We start from the raw sequence: 22,988 nt of genomic DNA on the forward strand, positions 1-22,988 counted from the left end.
CAGTAGCAGACTACTTCTAGGCAGCCTAATAAACATTGGAAACTGTACACTTTGCTAATTGGATGGAAACCTGACGAAAGGATTCCCCGTCGAACTTCCCTGCCTGCAAGTTCAGCCAATGAGATTAAACCTGCTGATCAGGAAATATATCCTTGTATGAGCTCATTGAGCTGTGTAGTGAGTCCATGCCAGATGCTTTTAGATGCGGACAGTGAAACTTTAAAACAAATGAGTAACCCAATCAGTCTGCAAAAAGCAGGAAAACATTGCTTGGATTGTTTTTATTGTAGTTCTCCAGGTAACCATGAATAACTAGGGGCAAGTCATACAATGCATCCATTAGATGAATTGCAGAAGGAACATCACAGGAGATATGGCAGCATCGGCGGAGAAGAAAACAGTTGACGTTTCGAGTCCTCATGACCCTTCAACAGAACTAGGTGAATCCAAGGAAAAGGGTTCATTTCACCCCTTTCCTTGGATTCACCTAGTTCTGTTGAAGGGTCATGAGGATTCGAAACGTTAACTCTTTTCTTCTCCGTCGATGCTGCCAGACCTGCTGAGTTTTTCCAGGTAATTCTGTTTTTGTTTTGGATTTCCAGCATCCGCAGTTTTTTGTTTTTATCACAGGAGATGAAAGTTTGTGCAGTTTGACCTCTGGGAAATAGCTCTGAGACTATGAACTGTCCCCATGGATGATGTCAGACGAGAGATAAGAATGAAGTAAATGGCTGTAAACACCTGGCAGAGTATAATCTGAGCAGATTAATTACTGGGTGTTGGAGATAAACCTTAGCAACGCTGGTCATGTGATTCACACTTACTTCATTCTCCTCTTGATATTACTATCGGGTAAACATTACAGATTGTACTCAGCTACATTATATCCTGCGAGCTCTTAATTCCATAATGGATGCTATACTGTTTCAAGACTATGTAACACAAAACACTGCACCTGAAAGGCTTTTAACGATAAGACACCTTACCATATTCTCAAGAACATACCAAAGTTCTTCACATACAATGAAGTGCAGCAACTGGTGTTTTGTGGGCAAGCATGGCAGCTGTTTTGCAAATGGCTAAATCCCACACACATCAGTGAGATGAATGAGCTCTTAACCTGTGTTTTGGTGGTGTTTGTTGAGGGAGGAATGTTGTTCAGAACATTTCTTCAAGTAGTGCCATAGGGATATTTAATGTGTGCTGGCTGCAGTTTAATTTTTGATCTTTAACAGCACAGCATTCTGTTATTGTTACACTGGAATATATCAGTGCCCCTGTTTCTTTGTTAGTTTTTCATAAAATGTAAGACAATATTCTATGAACCATTTTTCAACATTTATGTTTTTTTCAGAAATTGAGGCCTTGAATCAATTATTAATCAAATAATAGTTTTTATTACATCTTTACTTTCAAATAGGACACCTCTTTCATTAGCTTTTTTAAAAAAAATTATGATTGGACAGGGTTAATGATGAACACACTGAAGCTGGTAATGTGGTTCTGGGAGTCAAGACGGAATATAATTGATCTATGTAGGTAATAGCTTGGATATAAACAAGGCTTGATCATACTTGTGTGACTGAGCATCTGTCATGGATGGAGGCATCAGTGGATGCCGAACAAGCCATGTGTAAAGCTTCTGTCAGCTATTGCAAAGTTAGCATAGACAATTTCAGTTGCATCATTTGTTTTATATGAGGGATCCATTCTAGCATTCATATTAATATTTAACTTATATTTTTAAAATGTAATGAGCATGAAGCAAAATAGTTAACCGTAGCATATAAAATAATTCTCAAAGGGAATACAACAATTCAGTTAACGGGAATATAATATAAGGACTTTGATTTCATATGTGAGGACAACTTTCTCTCATTGGAAAGCCAATTATGTAGAAGCCAAAATTAGGATAACTGTTTAACACTTATTAATTATGGGCATAACCTTTGCAGTAGTAAAGACAGCAAAACTGTTAGGGTTCACCATCATTGCTCCTCTGAAAGTGACAGCAACATCATGTACAGTGTAGTGTGGAAATCCAGAAGTCGCTGTCAGAGATTCTACGCTCCCCCTTAGGGTGCATTGTTGAAGTCTCCTTGCCCTTTTATGCTATTAGTCTAAATGTAAAAACTCTTGACAAAGTTACACCTTGTTGAATGAGGTATAACTGGGTTTTTTATGGTGTGCTAAGCTCACTCACTGTCTTGCTGAGTTTAAACCATAATATTTCTGTAAGTCCCAAACCATTTAAACAACATAGCAGAAAATGTGATTATTTGCGACGCCATAGTTACAAAAATGTTTATTACATTTTCATGTGCAAAATACATTTTATCAAATTTGCCAGAGCGAACCAATAAATACAAATAAGTGCAATATAATTTTTAAAGCAGCAATTAAGATGATCAATCCAGACCAGGGGAATAATTCATGATTAAGAACATATACACATTTGTTGATCAGCAAGCCTAATTCTTCAGAGACGAAACAGGAACAATAGCAGATAATTCTAAGACATTGCCAAAAATGTTAAGTCCTTCTCTTTAAAAACGTTGTGGTAATATTAAAAAAATTGAATCCTGACAGTCAGCTTACAGACTTGGGTAGTGATCCTTTTGAGGTTAGTAATGGATTCTGTAAAAATATAAATTAGAATCGGTTAATATTTATTGATAGATTCTTATATCAAAGAAACATAAATCTCTTAACTGTATTAGTTGGTATAGGACCTAACCTGTCAGTGACTAATATGCCAAGACAACTGAGAACAGGGCATTGTCAAATAGAATCAGAATATAGACAACAGAAATACATCCCAATCCACAAATTGATTTAGTTCTCATTTAAGATTAAATCTTGAGCTCTCCTGATGATTTTGCTTGCTGCATGTTGCATGCAGAACATTCATATAGACCTAGCAAATTCTTGTTTAATCTGTACTGATCTCAGTAAATTGCCAACAGGGCCAATGCAATTGGTACCCCTGGACTAAATGTGGAAAAAAACTAAACAGGGCATGCACTCCTGGTCACTGTTCAGTGACCACTGCTTAAGGTATGCATGTGTGGATGTTTGTTAAGGACAAGAACAATTCAGTGTGGTGCTGCTGTGGGCTTAGCATTGCTAAGACACAGCAAATACAAGAAAATACAGGAGTACGTCATTCAGCCCCTCAAGACTGTTCCACAATTCAATTAGATCATGCAGTTCAGGACCTCAACACCATGTACTAATCATTGATTGATGTCTCTTGATACTCATAACTAACAAAAACCTATTGATCTCTATCTTGAACATTTCAATTGATCCCACACCATTGCATTTTTAGGGAAAGAATTCCAGATTTCCACTACTCTTTACAGTGTTACGAATGCTGGATTTTATAAGAAAGTTATGTTGTCTCCTTTAATTCGATGTAAAATGGAATCGTTTGGAGAGCAGGATGTGATCTCCTACAAAATCTGCCCAAAGAAAAGCCCATGTGACCTGTTTGCCATGTGGACAAGGGCCCAAGTCAAAAGTTATTGAAGGTAAGGTGCAAGTTTTAACACCCGGACTCAAAGGAGGAGGCAGCTGGTCTTCCTGCGTACAGACTGACTTTCAGAGTCAGTCAGACACTGATTTTGGGAAGAAGACCCACAACAGCTGCTACTATGCCAAGCAGAAGAAAAGGACTGTTTTGGGGTTAATCACCAAGCAAGGTGCTGGCAAGAAATGATTCTGGTTCGAAGAAACAAGGCTTGTGGAGAGTTAAAGACCAAGGAGTTGTTGAAGGGTGCCTTGCTACTGGAAATCCATTTGATAATGTTCAGAAGATTGACTGAAGGGACTTTGTTTTAAAGGACACTGGAAGATTCACCCTGGTGAGGCAGGAAGAAGAGATCCTGTTAAAGCCAGGAGGAATTTGGGACACAAGATTAAATTTCTGCTGAGAGTGTGGTGTAATTTATAAAGGTGAGGTGGGGTTTACAGTTGTTAAAAAGTTAACGGGCAATACCTTTCCTGCAATTTAGTGTATTAGTTGCCTATGAAGTAATGGAAATGTGAAATAAAAATGTTTAGTCAATGTTGATTTTAGCTTGCTTGTTACAGTAAAACTCTTAAAATGTGAATTCTTATCATGTGATTCTATGTGTTGGTCACTGGGAAATTCATATTTTTCTAAAGTTATTTGTCTCTACAGGGATCATAACAATGTGAAAGTCAGAGGAGATTTATGAGGACATTGCCAGGACTGGAAAATTGCAGTTATGAAGAAAGATTGGATAGGCTGGGGTTGTTCTCCTTGGAACAGAGGAGGCTGAGGAGAGATTTGATTGAGATGTACAAAATTGTGAGGGGCCTTGATACAGCGGGTGGGAAGGGCCTGTTTACTTCAGTAGACAGGTCTGTGACTAGGGGGCATAGCTTTAAAGTGATTGGTAGAAGGATTAGAACCATAGAAAGGTTACAGCACAGAAGGAGGATTTCAGCCCTTCAAGTACTTCCTCTCTCTTTATGACTAACCCGTCTAATATCTTGCAGTGTTCCTCCTGACTATAGCTACATCCTCCCTTTCCTTTGTAAATACGGAGACAAAATATTCATTTAAAACCCTTCCCACAGCCTCTGCATCTACACACAAGTTTCCATCTTCATCTCTGATAGGTCCTACTTTTTCCTTAACTAACCTTTTAGTATTAATGTATTGGTAAAATATCTTTGGGTTATCTTTAACTTTACTTGTTAATCTTTTTTCATGCCCTCTCTTTGATTTCCTATATTCGTCTAGACTATCTGCAGTGCTTAGTTCTTTGTGCCTATCGTACACTTTCTTTTTCTGTTTGATCTTCCCGTGTATTCCTCTAGACAACCAGAGGGGTCTGGATTTGGCAGTACCACTCTTATTTTTGTAGGGGACATGTCTACTTTGTACAATTAGGATCTCGCTTTTTTAGTGCTTCCCACTGGTTTTCCACTGTTTTATCCTCCAGCAATGCTGTCCAGTCCACCTCAGCCAAGTCCCTTCTCATTTCTGAAAAATTTGCCTTCCCCCAGTTCAAGACTTTTACTCCTGCCTTATCTCCGTTCTTTTCCATGATAATGCTAAATCTAACTGAATTGTGATCACTGTCCCCGATATGGTCGCCAACTGTCACTTCACTCACTTGCCCTTCTTTGTTGCCCAAGACTAGGTCTAGAATTGCATCTCCTCTCGTTGGATTTGTCACTAATTGGTTAAAAAGATTTTCCTGGACACAGTGCATGAATTTTTCTCCCTCAGTGCCCCTTATATTATTTGAATCCCAGTTGACATTAGGATAGTTGAAGTCTCCTACTATTATTACCCTCTTGTTCTTATAAGCAGAAATTTGCCTACATATTTGTTCAACTATCTCCCTTTCACTATTTGGGGGTCTGTAGTATACTCCCAGTAATGTAACTGCCCCTTTTTTACTTCTAAGCTCAATCCCTAAAGCCTCGTTTGTTGACCCATTTAGTATATCATCTCTTCTCACAACTGGAATTGATTTTTTAACCATTAGTGCTACCCCACGCCCCCCCCCCCCTCCTTTTTTATCTCCTACTCTATCGTGTCTGAAGACTCTATAACCAGGGATATTTAGCTGCCAGTTTTGTCCCTCCTTTAGCCAGGTCTCCGTTATAGCAATGACATCCTGCTGCCATGTGTCCACCTGTGCTCTTAACTCATCTACCTTGTTTGTAATACTCCTTGCATTGAAGTATAAATGGTTTAACCCCGTCAATTTCCCTTGCGGGACACTTTGTAAACTTTGCTTCTCCTGTAACTCCATGTCTATCACAACATCCCTAGCTAATGTTCTACCTCCATTTTTCTGATCTGAATCTGACCTATCTGATCCTACTCCTGGGATCCCATCCCCCTGCCACACTAGTTTAAATACTCCCCAACAGAACTAGCAAAAGCCCCCGCAAGGACACTGGTCCCAGCTCTGCCTGGGTGCAGCCTGTCCGGTTTGTACAGGTCCCACCTTCCCCAGAACCGGTCCCAGTGCTTCAAGAACCTGAATCCCTCCCAGCTACGCCATCTCTCCAGCCACGTGTTCATTTGGTCTAACCTCTTATTCCTGCTCTCGCTAACACGTGGAACTGGGAGTAATCCTGAGATTACAGAGGAGATGAGGAAATACATTTTCACCCAGAGGGTAGGAGAGCTCTGGAACTCACTGCCTGAAAGGGTAGTAGAGGCAGAAACCCTCAACTCATTTCAAGGGTGTGTGGATATGTACCTGAAATACCGTAACCTGCAGGACTATAGACCAAATGCTGGAAAGTGGGATTAAGCTGGTCGGCACAGACACAAGGGGCCTAGTGGCCTCTTTCTGGATCATAAGCCTTTTATGATTCTATGATACATTCCCCTATCCACCATGCCAGTGTCTCCCTCAATATATACAACCAGATAAGTCAGAAATGATTTACCCTTCGCAAATCCATGCTGACTCTTTTTGAGCAACCATGGCCCAACCATGGCTAAAAAGTAAATTAAGGATAGTATTAGATCCAAAGAAGAGTCATATAAAGTTACTAGAAAAAGTAGCAAGCCTGAGGATTGGGAGCAATTTAGAATTCAGCAAAGGAGGACCAAGAGATTGATTGAGAGGGGTAAAATAGAGTATGAGAGTAAACTTGCAAGGAACATAAAAGAAGGCTGTAAAAGCTTCTATAAGAATGTAAGAAGAAAAAGATTGGTGAAGACAAATGTAAATCCCTTACAGTCCAAAACAGGAGAATTTGTAATAGAGAAGAAGAAAATGGCAGAGCTATTAAACAACTACTTTAGTTTTGTCTTCATGGAGGAAAACACAAATAACATCCCAGAAATGCTCGGGGCCAAGGGTCTAGTGAGAAGGAGGAATTGAAGGAAATTAGTATTACTAAAAAAAACAGTGCTGGTGAAATTAATGGGACTGAAAGCTGATAAATTCCCAGAGCTTGATAATCTACATCCCAGGGTACTAAAGGAAGTGCAGTGAAAATAGTGGATGCATTGGTTATCTTCCAAAATTCTGTAGGTTCTGAAACAGTCCCAGCAGATTGGAGGGTGACAAATGTAACCCCACTATTTAAAAAAGGAGGGAGGGAAAATACAGGGAATTATGGACCAGTTAGCCTAACATCAGTGGTAGGGAAAATGCTAGAGCCTATTATAAAGGATGGACACTTAGAAAATATCAATGGAATTAGACAAAGTCAATGTGGGAAATCATGTTTGACAAACCTACTGGAGTTTTTTGAGGATGTAACGAACAGAATAGATAAAGGAGAACCAGTGATGTGGTGTATTTGGATTTTCAGAAAGCTTTTGATAAAGTCCCACATAACAGATTAGTATGCAAAATTAAAGCACATGGGATTGGGGGGTAATATATTGGCATGGATTGAGAATTGGTTAAGAGACAGGAAACAGAGAGTAGGAATAAATGAGTCTTTTTTGGAGTGGGAGGCGGTGACTAGTGGGGTACCGCTGGGATCAGTGCTTGGGCCCAGCTATTCACAATATATATCAATGGTTTGGATGAGGGAACTTAATGTAATATTTCCAAGTTTGTTGATGACACAAAACTAGGTGGGAACGTGAGTGGTAAAAAGGATCTTAAGAGGCTTCAAGGTGATCTAGACAAGTTGAGTGAATGGGCAAATACATGGCAGATACAGTATAACATGGATAAGTGTGAAGCTATCCACTTTGGTAGGAAAAACAGAATGGCAGAATATGATTGAAATGGTGATAGTTTGTGAAATGTTGATATACAAAGGGACTTGGGTGTCCTTGTACATCAATTGCTGAAAGCAAGCATGCAGGTGCATAAGCATACTGCAAAGGCTATGGACCCTGACAATATTCTGGCAATATTACTGAAGACTTGTATTCCAGAACTTGCCGCGCCCCTAGCCAAGCTGTTCCAGTACAGCTACAACACTGGCATCTACCCGACTATGTAGAAAATTGCCCAGGTATACCCTGTACACAAAAAGCAGGACAATCCAACCCAGCCAATTACCGCCCCCTCAGTCTGCTCTCCATCATCAGTAAAGTAAAGGAAGGGGTCATCAACAATGCCATCAAGCAGCACTTGCTTGACGCTCACTGATGCCCAGTTTGGGTTCCACCAGGGCCACTCAGCTCCTGACCTCTTTACAGCCTTGATTCAAACATGGACGAAAAAGCTGAACTCCTGAGGTGAGGTGAGAGTGACTGCCCTTGACATCAAGGCTGCTTTTGACAGAGCATGGCATCAATGAGCCCTAGCAAAACTGGACTCAATGGGAATCAGGGGGAAACATCTCTGCTGGTTGGGGTCATACCTAGCAAAAAAGATGATAGTTGTGGTTGTTGGAGGTCAGTCATCTCAGCTCCAGGACTTTTCTGCAGGAATTCCTCAGGGTAGTATCCTGGGCTTAACCATCTTCAGCCGCTTCATCTATGACCTTCCTTCCATCATAAGGTCAGAAGTGGAGATGATTACTGATAATTGCATGATGTTCAGCACCACTGGCGACTCCTCAGATACTGAAGCAGTCCATGTCCAAATGCAGCAAGACCTGGACAATATCCAGGCTTGGGCTGACAAGTGGCAAGTAACATTAACACCAGACAAGTGTCAGGCAATGACCATCTCCAACAAGAGAGAATCTAACCATTGCCCCTTGATGTTCAATGGCATTACCATCACTGAATCCCCACTATCAACATCCTGGGAGTTACCATTGACCAGAAACTGAACTGGACTAGCCATATAAATCCTGTGGCTACAAAAGCAGGTCAGAGGCTAGGACTCATGCAACGAGTAACTCACCTCCTGACTCTCGAAAGCCAGTCCACCATCTATAAGGCACAAGTCAGGAGTGTGATAGAATACTCTCCACTGCCCGGATGAGTGCAGCTCCCACAACACTCAAGAAGCTTGGCACCATCCAGGACAAAGCCACTCGCTTGATTGGCACCACATCCACAAATATTCACTCCCTCCACCACTGACGCACAGTAGTAGCAGTGTGTACCATCTACAAGATGCACTGCAGGAATTCACCAAGGCTCCTTCAACAGCACCTTCCAAACCCATGATCACTGCCATCTAGAAGGACAAGGGCCGTAGATAGATGCGAGCACCACCATCTGGAAGTTCCCCTCCAAGTCACTCACCATCCTGATTTGGAAATATATCTCCATTCCTTCACTGTCATTGGGTCAAAATCCTGGAACTCCCTCCCTAAAAGTACTGTGGATGTACCTACACCACATGGACTGCAGCGGTTCAAGAAGGCAGCTCACCACCCTTTTCTCAAGGGCAATTAGGGATGGGCAATAAATGCTGGCCCAGCCAGCGAAGCCCACATCCCATGAGTGAATAAAAAAAAGATGTGGCCATGTTAGCCTTCATTGCAAGACGATTTGAGTACAGGAGCGAGTGTCTTACTGCAGTTAAACAGTACCCTGGTGAGACCACACCTGGAGTATTGTGTACAGTTTTGGTCTCCTTACCGAAGAAAGGATATACTTGCCGTAGAGCGAGTGCAGTGAGGATTCACCAGACTGATTCCTGGGATGGCAGGATTGTCGTATGAGGAGAGATTGGGCCAACTAGGCCTGTATTCACTTGAGTTTAGAAGAATGAGAGGGGATCTCATTGCAGCATATAAAATTCTGATAGGGCTGGGCAGAATGGATGCGGGGATGATGTTTCCAATTTCTGGGGGGGTCTAGAACAAGGGGTCACAACCTCAGGATACGGGACAGGCCATTTAGGACCGAGATGAGGAGAAACTTCTTCACTCAGAGGGTGGTGAACCTATGGAATTCTCTACCACAGAAGGCTATGGAGGCCAAGTCACTGAATATATTTAAGAAGGAAATAGATAGATTTCTAGAATTTTTGGGAACCAAGGGTTTGGGCAGAAAGCGGGAGTATGGTATTCAGATAGAGGATCAGCTATGATCATATTGAATGGTGGAGCAGGCTCGAAAGGCCAAATGACCCATTCCTGCTTCTATTTTCTATGTTTCATAATTGTCAGTCACTCTGCTTCTGATGTTAGAATTGAATCCTTCAGTCTGACATGTTCAGAGAAAGAAAGTTGCCAGGAAGGTCAGCTACCCAAGAGATATTCTGTGCCTTTCTGTTGGCACCCACTGTGCACATCTGCAGTGGGAGGTAATATAACTTGTTTTGGCAGATGTTTTGGTTGGGGTTCCTCTTTCCAAAGAAAGTTGGAACAGTAGACTGTTGGTGGCATTACTATGAGATAAGAATGCCTGACCAACCATTCTGCTGGAAAGTTCCCCCAAGGCAGCTCATTCACAGCATGGGCTGCATGAGAGAAGATATGACAAATTGATCAAAGTCATGGGGACGAGGGCCCAAGTCAAAACTTGTTGAAAGTAAAGTGCAAGTCTTACCACCAAGACACAAAGGAGGGGGAAGCTGGCCTTCCTGCGTACAAACTCAGAGATTCTCCGAGTCAGTCAGACATAGAGATTGGAGTAGAAGACCCACAATAGGTGCTACTATGCCAAAAAGGAGAAAAGAACTGTTTGGGGGTTAATCATCAAGAAGGATGCTGGTGAGAACAGATTCCTCAGGGTTAGCAGATGCCAACTGAGCTGGGCCATTTGGTATGGGGACACCTGCAACTACCATGCAGCAGAGAACTCGCATATGCATGGTGACCCCAACATTCAGCTCTGGCCTGAAACTTTGATGCACCCTGTATTTTGCAGAGCTAATCTATAGATTGGTGCTGCAGAGTAGCACAGGTTGTAATCCTCCTTTCAAGTTGCTCATACAGCACCAGTTTGCCTTCAAATAGGGGACACAGGCTGGGCTGCACCATCACTTACTTAAACCCTTATGCTTGCAACTAGAGCTCCATTTTATTTGATCTTGCCTCTTTATTTCTTAACCTTCTGCTTTTCAGCCTTGGAAAAGGCTACTGATGGACTGAAGTGCTTTTTAAGGCTCTACAGGAACTTTCTGAATTTGTGTCTTTTGTATATTGGATATTCCGTAGGTCTACCATGAAGAGATTCTGAAGCTTATATAGTTAAACGTTAAATGTTCATTGATAACACATAACTTTGTACATACATACAGGGTATATTCCAAACTAGGAGCTAACTCCATGCTTGCTTCTCCACAGGCCTCTGTCCAGTCCACAACTATTTCTAGTCTCAGGTCATGTGTTTCTTTACATCACCCTGCAGACAGTACTGTACCCAGTCCCACGTTAACCCTTGCTATGCCAGGTACTGCATCCACCTCATTGTGACATTCTCTTTTAATCTTTCCCATCCCTTTGAGTTTTGATTTACACAGAGATTTCCTTTCTGCCTTTGTTGTTATCCCTAGAATGATGTGAGTTTGCACCTGGAGTTTCAAATAGTTTTGCAAATGAGTTCTCGGCAGTGAATTGGGTACTTTTATTTTTTATGTAATTTGTTGTTTGGATGTGGACAACACTGGGAAGACTGCACTTATTTCCCTCCTGCAGTGGCTGTGAGAGGTCGTGATGATGGGCCTTCCTCTTGACTCACTCAAGTCCTTTACTGTCTATAAAAACAAAAAAACTGCGGATGCTGGAAATCCAAAACAAAAACAGAATTACCTGGAAAAACTCAGCAGGTCTGGCAGCGTCGGCGGAGAAGAAAAGAGTTGACGTTTCAAGTTCTCATGACGAAGGGTCATGAGGACTCGAAACGTCAACTCTTTTCTTCTCCGCCGATGCTGCCAGACCTGCTGAGTTTTTCCAGGTAATTCTGTTTTCCTTTACTGTCTATCTTCTCCTACTGGATGCCTACTCCAGGCTTTCACTGTCATTACCTTAATTTACTGAGTTAGTAGGTCAGTCTGTTTGGGAAGTGTTAGCTGTATCCCATTGTTTTCATTGTGGAACTTCGAGAGTTCCACTTGCAATGTTAGTGTAAGAATTATCTTTATCCTCAATAAAATAGAACACAATAACAGATATGTTATCAATTCCTCTGTGGTCACCCACATTACAGCTGTATAAAATGCCACAGCTGGAGTACTGGGTGTAGTTATGGTCGCCACACTATAGGAAGAATGTGATAGCACTGGAGAGGGGGCAGAGGAGATTCACCAGCATGTTGCCTGGGCTGGAGCATTTCAGCTATGAAGAGAGACTGGATAGGCTAGGGTTGTTTTCCTTGGAGCAGAGAAGGCTGAGGGGGGACCTAATAGAGGTATACAAAATTGTGAGGGACATAGATAGGTTAGATAAGAACAAACTTTTCCCTTTAGCGGAGGTGAAGGTTTAGAGGGGATTTGAGGAAAACTTTTTTTACCCAGAGGGTGGTTGGAATCTGGAACACACTGCCTGAGGGGGTGGTAGAGGCAGGAACCCTCACAACATTTAAGAAGTATTTAGATGAGCACTTGAAATACCAAAGCAGAAAGGGGCTGGAAAATGGGATTAGAATAGATAGGTGCTTGATGGCCAGCATGGACACGATGGGCCGAAGAGCCTGTTTCTGTGCTGTATAACTCTATGACTATAATTGCAATAACATTATTACATTAAAAATTCCTTTTGTTTCAGTTAAAATGCCACATATTACAAGATTGATTTTATTGCACAATTCTATCAAAGTGGATAAAATGTATATTTTATAATATTATATTAAGATATACTGCATATTTCAAATCTTGTTACAATACAAAGCAAGAATTTGAATTTAGTAGAAAGTCAAAGGTCGGTGTGGCAGAGGACATGTGTGAAGTAAAAACCTACTCCCTAAGAGTAAAATAAATCTGTTAAAATAATTTAATGAGTACAAACTACGCAAGGCTCCAAGAAGGCAGCTCACCACCACCTTCTCAAGGGCAATTAGGGATGGGCAATAAATGCTGGCCCAGCCAGCGAAGCCCACATCCTGTAAATTAATTTTAAAAAAGTAGTCTACAGGTAAAAATCTGCACCAGTATTGTCCAGTATCCATTTTCCACATGTAATTAGAAATCTAATACAAAACTAATTGCATTTCTGATTTGTAAAAGAAGATAATTAGTAATAGATAACATCATTGGATTTTAGGGTTACTGTCTATGGTTGAGGGTATTCCTGAAGGTTTGATCATAATAAGACATTCCTGCCATGTGAGACATGGTAACATGATATCTGATCATATGACATCTGTATTGCAATTACCTCAATTTTACAACAACAAGCTATATTTATATAGTGCCTTTAATGTAATGAAATATCCCTAGGTGCTTCCACCTAGGAAAAGTTGGATCCCTTGCAGATGAGTATCTTTACTTGTGGTTTCGTGCCAACCGCTCTTGTGCCAGAGATTCCACGAATCAGAAAGTCACCTGCGAGCAGGTGAAGGAGGGATATTGAGGGTGGGGAAGAAAAATACTGAAGGTGGAGGAGACATTCACAAAGGGGAAATCAGAGGTGGTGACTCCATCAATGACTTAATGGTGGCTCACTTAATTGCACTGATAAATAATAGTAATATTGGTAACTCACAGAATCCCCTCATAACCAACAGTAATGCAATAACTCATTCATAGTTTATATGTAAGGGATAGTGATAAGTGTAAATCATGATGTCCAACAGTAACCAGTAGTAATCCTATAACTCACTGACATTCACTCAGTAACTACAGCCAAAATCCTCTCCACTTACCAAAGTGTAGTCAGGTTCCCCAGTCAAGACTGCTTTTAACAAGACTCATCTCTCTCTCTTATCCTTGGACGCTGCACTAAACTGGGAGCCACCATGAGATCCAATCTATATTTGGACTTCACACATCAAAACTGGCTGGCACAGACCAACCTGAACCATACTGACCAATCAGGCATTGGGCTCATTGTTTTGGGCACTTCTCACAGGTCATGTCATCCTGAACTCAGCCAGGTGGCATCATTTCTAAACCACTGCCTACGCTTGGCTTTAATAAAGCAGAGATTTCAAAAAGTGAAGAAAATGCAGCATTGGTGGAGGCTGTCAGTTTAAAAAACTTCAATCTCCCTACCCCTTGATTTTTCTGCTAAGAATCCTCAGACTCTGGCCCCTTGCTCACTTTTGCCCACCATTGGAGATGGTCTTTTACTATTTTCTTACAGAAAAGTCTTCAGGTTTCGCTCATCCCTCTGCTGGCTGCTCCTTTCACAAAGCCATTGCCATTCACTTGGTTATTTATATAGCTGTCAGCTTTACAGAATGTGCTAGGACCTACACCCACTCCAGTCTCATTCTCATTCATGCCCCCCAACCCACAGAAACCCCATTTGCCCTCTTTCCCCCCATAACCGAAGCTCAAATCCCCCAGTCCACATTTCACTCTCATTGATACCCATCCCCCTCTTTCTTCCTCCAAAAGAACCTGCTCCCGATTCTCTACTCTTTGTTTTTCTCTATCCTCTTAGGGCCCCTGACTGCTATCACTCACTTCTCCCTGCCCCAATTCCCTGACCTCCAAACCCCTGTTCACCTGAGATGTATACCTCTCCCTCTGCTCCATCTCGCTTCCCACCAAATCACCTCAACTCCCCTCTCTCTTTCCCCACCAGCTGGTCCTATTCACAATCACCCCTAAACTAGTTGGGGCTCTGCAGCACCTGCGGATGTTGCTGCCAAACCAGAGGCTTCCCTGGGTGGTAGCGACGATTGTGGAGAGAGGGGCTGTGCTGCTGGAGAAGGAAACCCTCCAGAGAAGGAAATAGGCAGGAATTTTCCCAGTGTAGAAGCAGCTTTGGAGGCGGGGGCTGCAGAAGTTCTGAAAGGTAAGTGTCGGCCAGCTCTCCAACTTGTTCCCCACTCTGTGCGCTTTCACTAAAGGCAGGCTCCCAATGGCAATGTCTACCAACCTGACAGCAGCAGGAAGCCAATTCGGGTAATAAAATGTACAATTAGCCCCTATTTCAGCAATACAATTAATTTTTACGAACAATGCAAAGATCCCACACAATGTCAGGAGCTCATCAGCTCACAGGAGGCGAAATCACAGTGGGGAGTCATCATTGTCTGAAACTAACAGGTATTTAGTTCAACAACAACAACATATTTATATAGCACCTTTAATGTAATGGGACATCCCAAGGTGTTTCACAGAGCATTATAAAACAAAGTATGGAGTTGAGCCACATAAGCAGATAGTAGGTCAGATGACCAAGAGCTTGGTCAAAGAGCTATGTTTTAAGGTACGTCTTTAAGGTGGAAAAAGAGATAGAGAGGTGAAGAGGTGTAGTTAGGGAACTCCAGAGCTTGGGGCCCAGGCAATTGGAAGGCACAGCCACCAATAGTGGAGCAACTATAATTTGGGAATACACAAAAGGCCAGAATTAGAGGAACACAGATATCTCAGGGGTTTGTGGTGCTGGTGGAGATGACAGAGATAGGGAAAGGAATGGCCATGGAAGGATTTGAAAAAAAAACAGCAAAACCTCAATGCTCAGGACAGGGTTAAATAAATTTACAAATTAATCAGAACCAATTAAGAAGGAAGAATAACATAAATAAATCCTGTAGGAAGAAAAGTGAAGGAATTGACTGGGTTGAATACAGAACATACAGAAACATGATAAGAAGATGAACAGAGGGTCAAAAAAGAGCCTGCAAAAATTGTAACTGGATATAGGAAATATTACAGTAGTTAGTATTTCACGAGTACAAGTTAAGCGAAGGGATGAAACAAAATAGAATCTGAGCATGAGCCTGGGATAGTTAATACAATAAATAATTCCTTTCCTAGTGAAAACTAGGAAACAATAATTCTCCCTCAGTAGAAATACTTCAAGTACAACTAATTTCAGCATAAATAAGCTGGAGACCCAAGACAGACTAAAAAGGCTCAAAACAAATGAATTTCTATGAATAAGTTACTTCATTGAAAGTAGTGACAGAGCCAAGGGAGCAGGGGTGTGAAGCATTGATGGTCATTTTTGAGCGACTCCATTATTAGTGGGTGGCGGGTGCACTCTCCAGGCTGCTGATGCCCCCAGCCCAGTCTCCTGGCCACCATCCCTAATTGGATGATGAATGAGAAGGTGACTTGTTAATTGGCCACTTGCCATCAAAGTACACCACTGGCACAAGTGTGGTTGGGGACCAGAAATAGTCCTGATGCCCCCTAATTTTATAGCCAAAGATTCTGCTGCTACATTGTCAATATCTGCTAGATGACTCAAGGCAGTGCTCAAGCGATTGATGCTCCATTCCTAGGAAATCCAGGAGAGTTGGCAACCCTGGGCATGTGATTTCAGATTCACATGGCACTTGTAAGTGTACTTCAATCTTTTTATGTATTAGCTAGTGAAATGCAACTATTTTTTGATCACTGAGAGTTATTGAATAGTGGTATATGTTAGCTGAGTAATTGCAGGCTATGAGGAGACATAGATAGGTTAAGTGAGTGGGCAAAAATCTGGCAAATGGAGTATAATGTGGGCAAATGGGAAATTGTTCATTTTGGCACAAAGAATAAAAAAGTTTATTATCTAAATGGTGAGAGATCGCAGAGCTTTGAGATTCAGGGGGATCTGGGTGTCCTAGTGCATGAATCACAAAAGGCTAGTATCCAAGTATAGCAGGTAATTAGGGAAGCTAATAGAATGTTATAATTTATTGTGAGGGGTATTGATTACAAAAGTAGGGAGATTGTGCTTCAGTTCAGGACACTGATGAGAACATATCTGGAGTCCTGTGTACAATATTGGTCTCCTTATTTAAAGAAAGATGTAAATGTGTTAGAAGCAGTTCAGAGAAGGTTTACTAGATTAATACCAGGAATGGGTGGGTTGTCTTATGAGGAAAGGTTGGAAAGGTGAGGCTTGTATCCACTGGAGAAGAGTAAGTGGCAACTTAAATGAAACCTTTAAGATTCTGAGGGGTCTTGACAGGGTGGCTGTGGGTAGGATGTTTCCTCTTGTGGGAGAATCTAGAACTAGGAGAAATTTCTTCTCTCAGAGGGTGGTGAGTCTTTGGAACTCTCTTCCTCAAAAGGAGGTGGAAGCAGAATCTGAATATTTTTAAGGCAGAGCCAGATAGATTCTCGATTAATAAGGGGTGAAACGTTATCGGGGGGGGGGGGTAGGCAGGAATGTGGGTGTTGAGGTTACTTTCAGATCAGCAGTGATCTTATTGAATGGCCGAACAGGCTAGAGGGGCCGACTGGGACTGCTCCTGCTCCCAATTCATATGTTCGTTTGCAACACTTTGTGAAGGGTCTGTATTTGTATTGTGAGTGTACGTCAGATATTTTCTGCTAATTAGTGCATGTGGCGAAAATAGTGCCTTTGGCAGGTCAGTGATTTTTACTGTACAACACTGATGTTGAGAGCGACACGAACAGAAAGTTCAGCAGGTCTGGCAGCATCGGCGGAGAAGAGTTGACGTTTCGAGTCCTCATGACCAAAAGAGTTGACGTTTCGAGTCCTCATGACCAAAAGAGTTGACGTTTCGAGTCCTCATGACCCTTCGAAGGGTCATGAGGACTCGAAACGTCAACTCTTTTCTTCTCCGCCGATGCTGCCAGACCTGCTGAGTTTTTCCAGGTAATTCTGTTTTTGTTTTGGCTTTCCAGCATCCGCAGTTTTGTTTTGTTTTTAACGAACAGAAAGTTACCAGATACACTGACTGCTCCTTTATGAGGTCAACCAGTGACATGTACGAGGGAGAGGGTGGGGTGGGGATGTTGAGTTCTCACCTACATCTGCACCCTAAATAGAGTGAAACTTTCACAGCAAAACAACTCGTTCTGGTACCTTTAATATATATATATATCTATATTTTTTTTAAGCAATGCAACTTGCCTTGCTGGTGGCGTACATTTCTCAAATTAAAATTGGGATTTTGTACGAAAGTTCACACCCAGTGCGTTACAGACCACACAGCAAAACGGTTCACAAGGCGATTTCCCCCAACGGTGGGGGTTGGTTAATGATTAGCTTCTGGGCAAATACTCCTTGAAGAGTAAACACTTTCTGCGCCACGCTTTAAAAAAAAAATACTGCACGAATTTAGTTGAGATGTGGATTCAGTAAAAGACTCTTGTTACCCGGCTAGATGGACGTGTTCGCCGTGTCGGTGGTCATCGCCTCCGGGTGGCTGAAGTGGACCTCGGCGCTGACGGACTCGGAGAGGGTCTTCAGGTGCCCACCCGTGGAGCCGGGGAGGGTGAGCGGGCTTGCTGGAACCGCGCCGCCGGCGGTGCTGCTGCTCCCTGCGCTGCGCAAAGCGCGGCGCCAACTGCCCCCCCACGCCCGGCTCCGGAAACTTTGGGAGATCCGGCTGGACCACCTGCTCAGCAGCCCCGCTCTCCGGGGCTCCTTCTGGAGGCCCACGTCGTCCGCCAGCTCGCCGGGCGGCACCTCGATGTTGCCCGTGTACCAGAAGATCCACCAGACCAAGCTCATGAAGATGACGATGGAGCCGGCGTAGATCAGGAAGTCGTAGAAGAAGATGTTGACGAAGACCCCGAGCAGCAGCACCGTCAGTCCCACCGCGTCGAAGGCGACCGCCAGCCAAAAGGCACAGGCGCAGCGCCCCAGGGCAGCCTGCAACATCGCCATAGCCCCCACTGACCCCCACACCCTCGCCCACACCCACACTCTGCTAGGGTAAAGGTTGCAGCCAACACACACCTACCCCACTCACCTGGCCGCTCTACCTGGCTGGCGTGTCCCGCACGTCACATGAGGGAGGGGGGGGGGTGGGGGGGGGGGCGGGGTCGGGACTTGTTTCACCCGCAGAAACAATAGTCATCCTGACCTGTGTGTTTCACCAGCACACACACAGTTACACACATACACACACACTCATACATATACACACGCACATACACACACACACTCATATATATACACACACACTCATATATATACACACAAACACACACTCACTCATACACACTCATATACACACACTCATACATACATACACACACACACTCATACATATACACACGCACATACACACACACACTCATATATATACACACAAACACACACTCACTCATACACACTCATATACACACACTCATACATACATACACACACACACTCATACATATACACACGCACATACACACACACACTCATATATATACACACACACTCATATATATACACACAAACACACACTCACTCATACACACTCATATACACACACTCATACACACACACTCATACATACATACACACACACACTCATACATATACACACGCACATACACACACACTCATACACACACACTCATACATACATACACACACACACACTCATATATATACACACAAACACACACTCACTCATACACACACACACACTAATATATACACACAAACACACACTCACTCAAACACACTCATATACACACACACTCATACATACATACACACACACACTCATATATATACACACAAACACACACTCACTCATACACACTCATACACACACACTCATACATACATACATACACACACACACTCATATATATACACACAAACACACACTCACTCATACACACTCATATACACACACACTCACTCATACACACTCATATATACACACACACTCATACACACTCACTTGCACACACACACTTACAAGTACACACTCATACACACACACTCATACATACACACACACAGATTTACACACTTACACACACACACTCACTCATACACACTCATACACACACACTTACACATAAACACACACTCATACATACATACACACACAAATATATATACACACAAACACACACTCACTCATACACACTCATATACACACACTCATACATACATACACACACACACATATATACACACACAAACACACATATATACACACACAAACACACACACTCATATACACACACACTCACTCATACACACTCATATACACACACACTCACTCATACACACTCATATACACACACACACTCACTCATACACACTCATATATACACACACATTCACTCATACACACTCATATACACACACACTCACTCATACACACACTCACTCATACACACATTCACTCATATACACACACACACACACTCACTCATACACACTCATATACACACACACACACTCACTCATGCACACTCATACACACACTCATACACACACACACTCATATACACACACACACTCACTCATACACACACTCACTCATAGACACACACAGACACACTCACTCATACACACTCATATACACACACACACACTCATACACACTCATATACACACACACACCCTCATACTCACTAATATACAAACACACACTCACTCATACACACTCATATACACACACACTCACTCATACACACACATATACACACACACACTCACTCATACACACACATATACACACACACACACTCACTCATACACACTCATATACACACACACTCACTCATACACACTCATATACACACACACAAACTCACTCATACACACTCATATACACACACACTCACTCATACACACTCATATACACACACACACTCACTCATACACACTCATATACACACACACTCACTCATATACACACACACAGACACACTCACTCATACACACTCATATACACACACTCACTCATACACACTCATATACACACACACACTCACATACACACACATTCACTCATACACACACATATACACACACACACACTCACTCATATACACACATACACACACACACACTTACAAATACACACACACTCATACATACACACACACTCACTCATACACACTCATATACACACACACACTCACTCATACACTCATATACACACACACACTCACTCATACACACTCATATACACACACACACTCACTCATACACACTCATATACACACACTCACTCATACACACTCATATACACAGACACAAACTCACTCATACACACTCATATACACACACACTCACTCATACACACTCATATACACACACACTCACTCATACACACTCATATACACACACACTCACTCATACACACTCATATACACACACACTCACTCATACACACTCATATACACACACACTCACTCATACACACTCATATACACACACACTCACTCATACACACTCATATACACACACACACTCATATACACACACAGACACACTCACTCATACACACTCATATACACACACTCACTCATACACACTCATATACACACACACTCACATACACACTCATACACACACATATACACACACACACACTCACTCATATACACACATACACACACACACACACACTTACAAATACACACACACTCATACATACACACACACTCACTCATACACACTCATATACACACACACACTCACTCATACACTCATATACACACACACACTCACTCATACACACTCATATACACACACACTCACTCATACACACTCATATACACACACTCACTCATACACACTCATATACACAGACACAAACTCACTCATACACACTCATATACACACACACTCACTCATACACACTCATATACACACACACTCACTCATACACACTCATATACACACACACTCACTCATACACACTCATATACACACACACTCACTCATACACACTCATATACACACACACACTCATATACACACACAGACACACTCACTCATACACACTCATATACACACACTCACTCATACACACTCATATACACACACTCACTCATACACACTCATATACACACACACTCACATACACACTCATACACACACATATACACACACACACTCACTCATATACACACATACACACACACACACACACTTACAAATACACACACACTCATACATACACACACACTCACTTATACACACTCATATACACACACACACTCACTCATATACACACAGACACACTCACTCATACACACTCATATACACACACTCACTCATACACACTCATATACACACACACACTCACATACACACACATTCACTCATACACACACATATACACACACACACACACTCACTCATATACACACACACACACACTTACAAATACACACACACTCATACATACACACACATTCACTCATACACACTCATATACACACACACACTCACTCATACACACTCATATACACACACACTCACGCATACACACTCATATACACACTCACTCACTCATACACACTCATACACACACACACTCATACACACTCATATACACACACACACACTCACTCATACACACACACACACACACACTCATACACACTCATATACACACACATGCTCACTCATACACACTCATATACACACACAAACTCACTCATATACACACACAGACACATTCACTCATACACACACACAGACACATTCACTCATACACACACACAGACACACTCACTCATACACACTCATATACACACACACACACTCACTCATACACACCCATACACACACACACACACACACTCATACTCACTAATATACAAACACACACACTCACTCATACACACTCATATACACACACACACTCATACACACTCATATACACACACACAATCACTCATACACACACATATACACACACACTCACTCATACACACTCATATACACACACACTCACTCATACACACTCATATACACACACACTCACTCATACACACTCATATACACACACACACTCACTCATACACACTCATATACACACACACTCACTCATACACACTCATATACACACACACACACACACACTCATATACACACACACACACACACTCATATACACACACACACACTCACATACACACTCATACACACACACATTCACTCATACACACACATATATACACACACACTCATATACACACAGACACACACTTACACACACACACTTACAAATACACACACACTTACAAATACACACACACTTACAAATACACACACACTCATACATACACACACACTCACTCATACACACACACACTCACTCATACACACTCATA

The 22,988-nt window shown here is 42.2% G+C and overlaps 1 protein-coding gene across 1 annotated transcript; it reads right to left on the reverse strand.

Moving 5' to 3' along the window:
• Window positions 1-1,415: 1,415 nt before the first annotated feature.
• Window positions 1,416-18,651, reverse strand: si:dkeyp-72e1.6 (transmembrane protein 238-like). Its single transcript, XM_041207076.1, has 2 exons — window positions 18,054-18,651; window positions 1,416-2,637 (listed from the first exon to the last, which is right to left on the reverse strand). Exon 1 carries the CDS (start codon window positions 18,565-18,567, stop codon window positions 18,058-18,060), a length of 510 nt encoding a protein of 169 aa, XP_041063010.1. The 5' UTR covers window positions 18,568-18,651; the 3' UTR covers window positions 1,416-2,637; window positions 18,054-18,057.
• Window positions 18,652-22,988: the final 4,337 nt, after the last annotated feature.

Source organism: Carcharodon carcharias, chromosome 15 (genome assembly GCF_017639515.1).
Source record: "Carcharodon carcharias isolate sCarCar2 chromosome 15, sCarCar2.pri, whole genome shotgun sequence".
Classification (NCBI taxonomy): Eukaryota; Metazoa; Chordata; class Chondrichthyes; order Lamniformes; family Lamnidae; genus Carcharodon; species Carcharodon carcharias.

Coding starts and splice junctions, on each gene's coding strand:
- si:dkeyp-72e1.6 (XM_041207076.1), bottom strand. CDS start 18,567: ATGGCGATGTTGCAGGCTGCCCTGGGGCGCTGCGCCTGTGCCTTTTGG.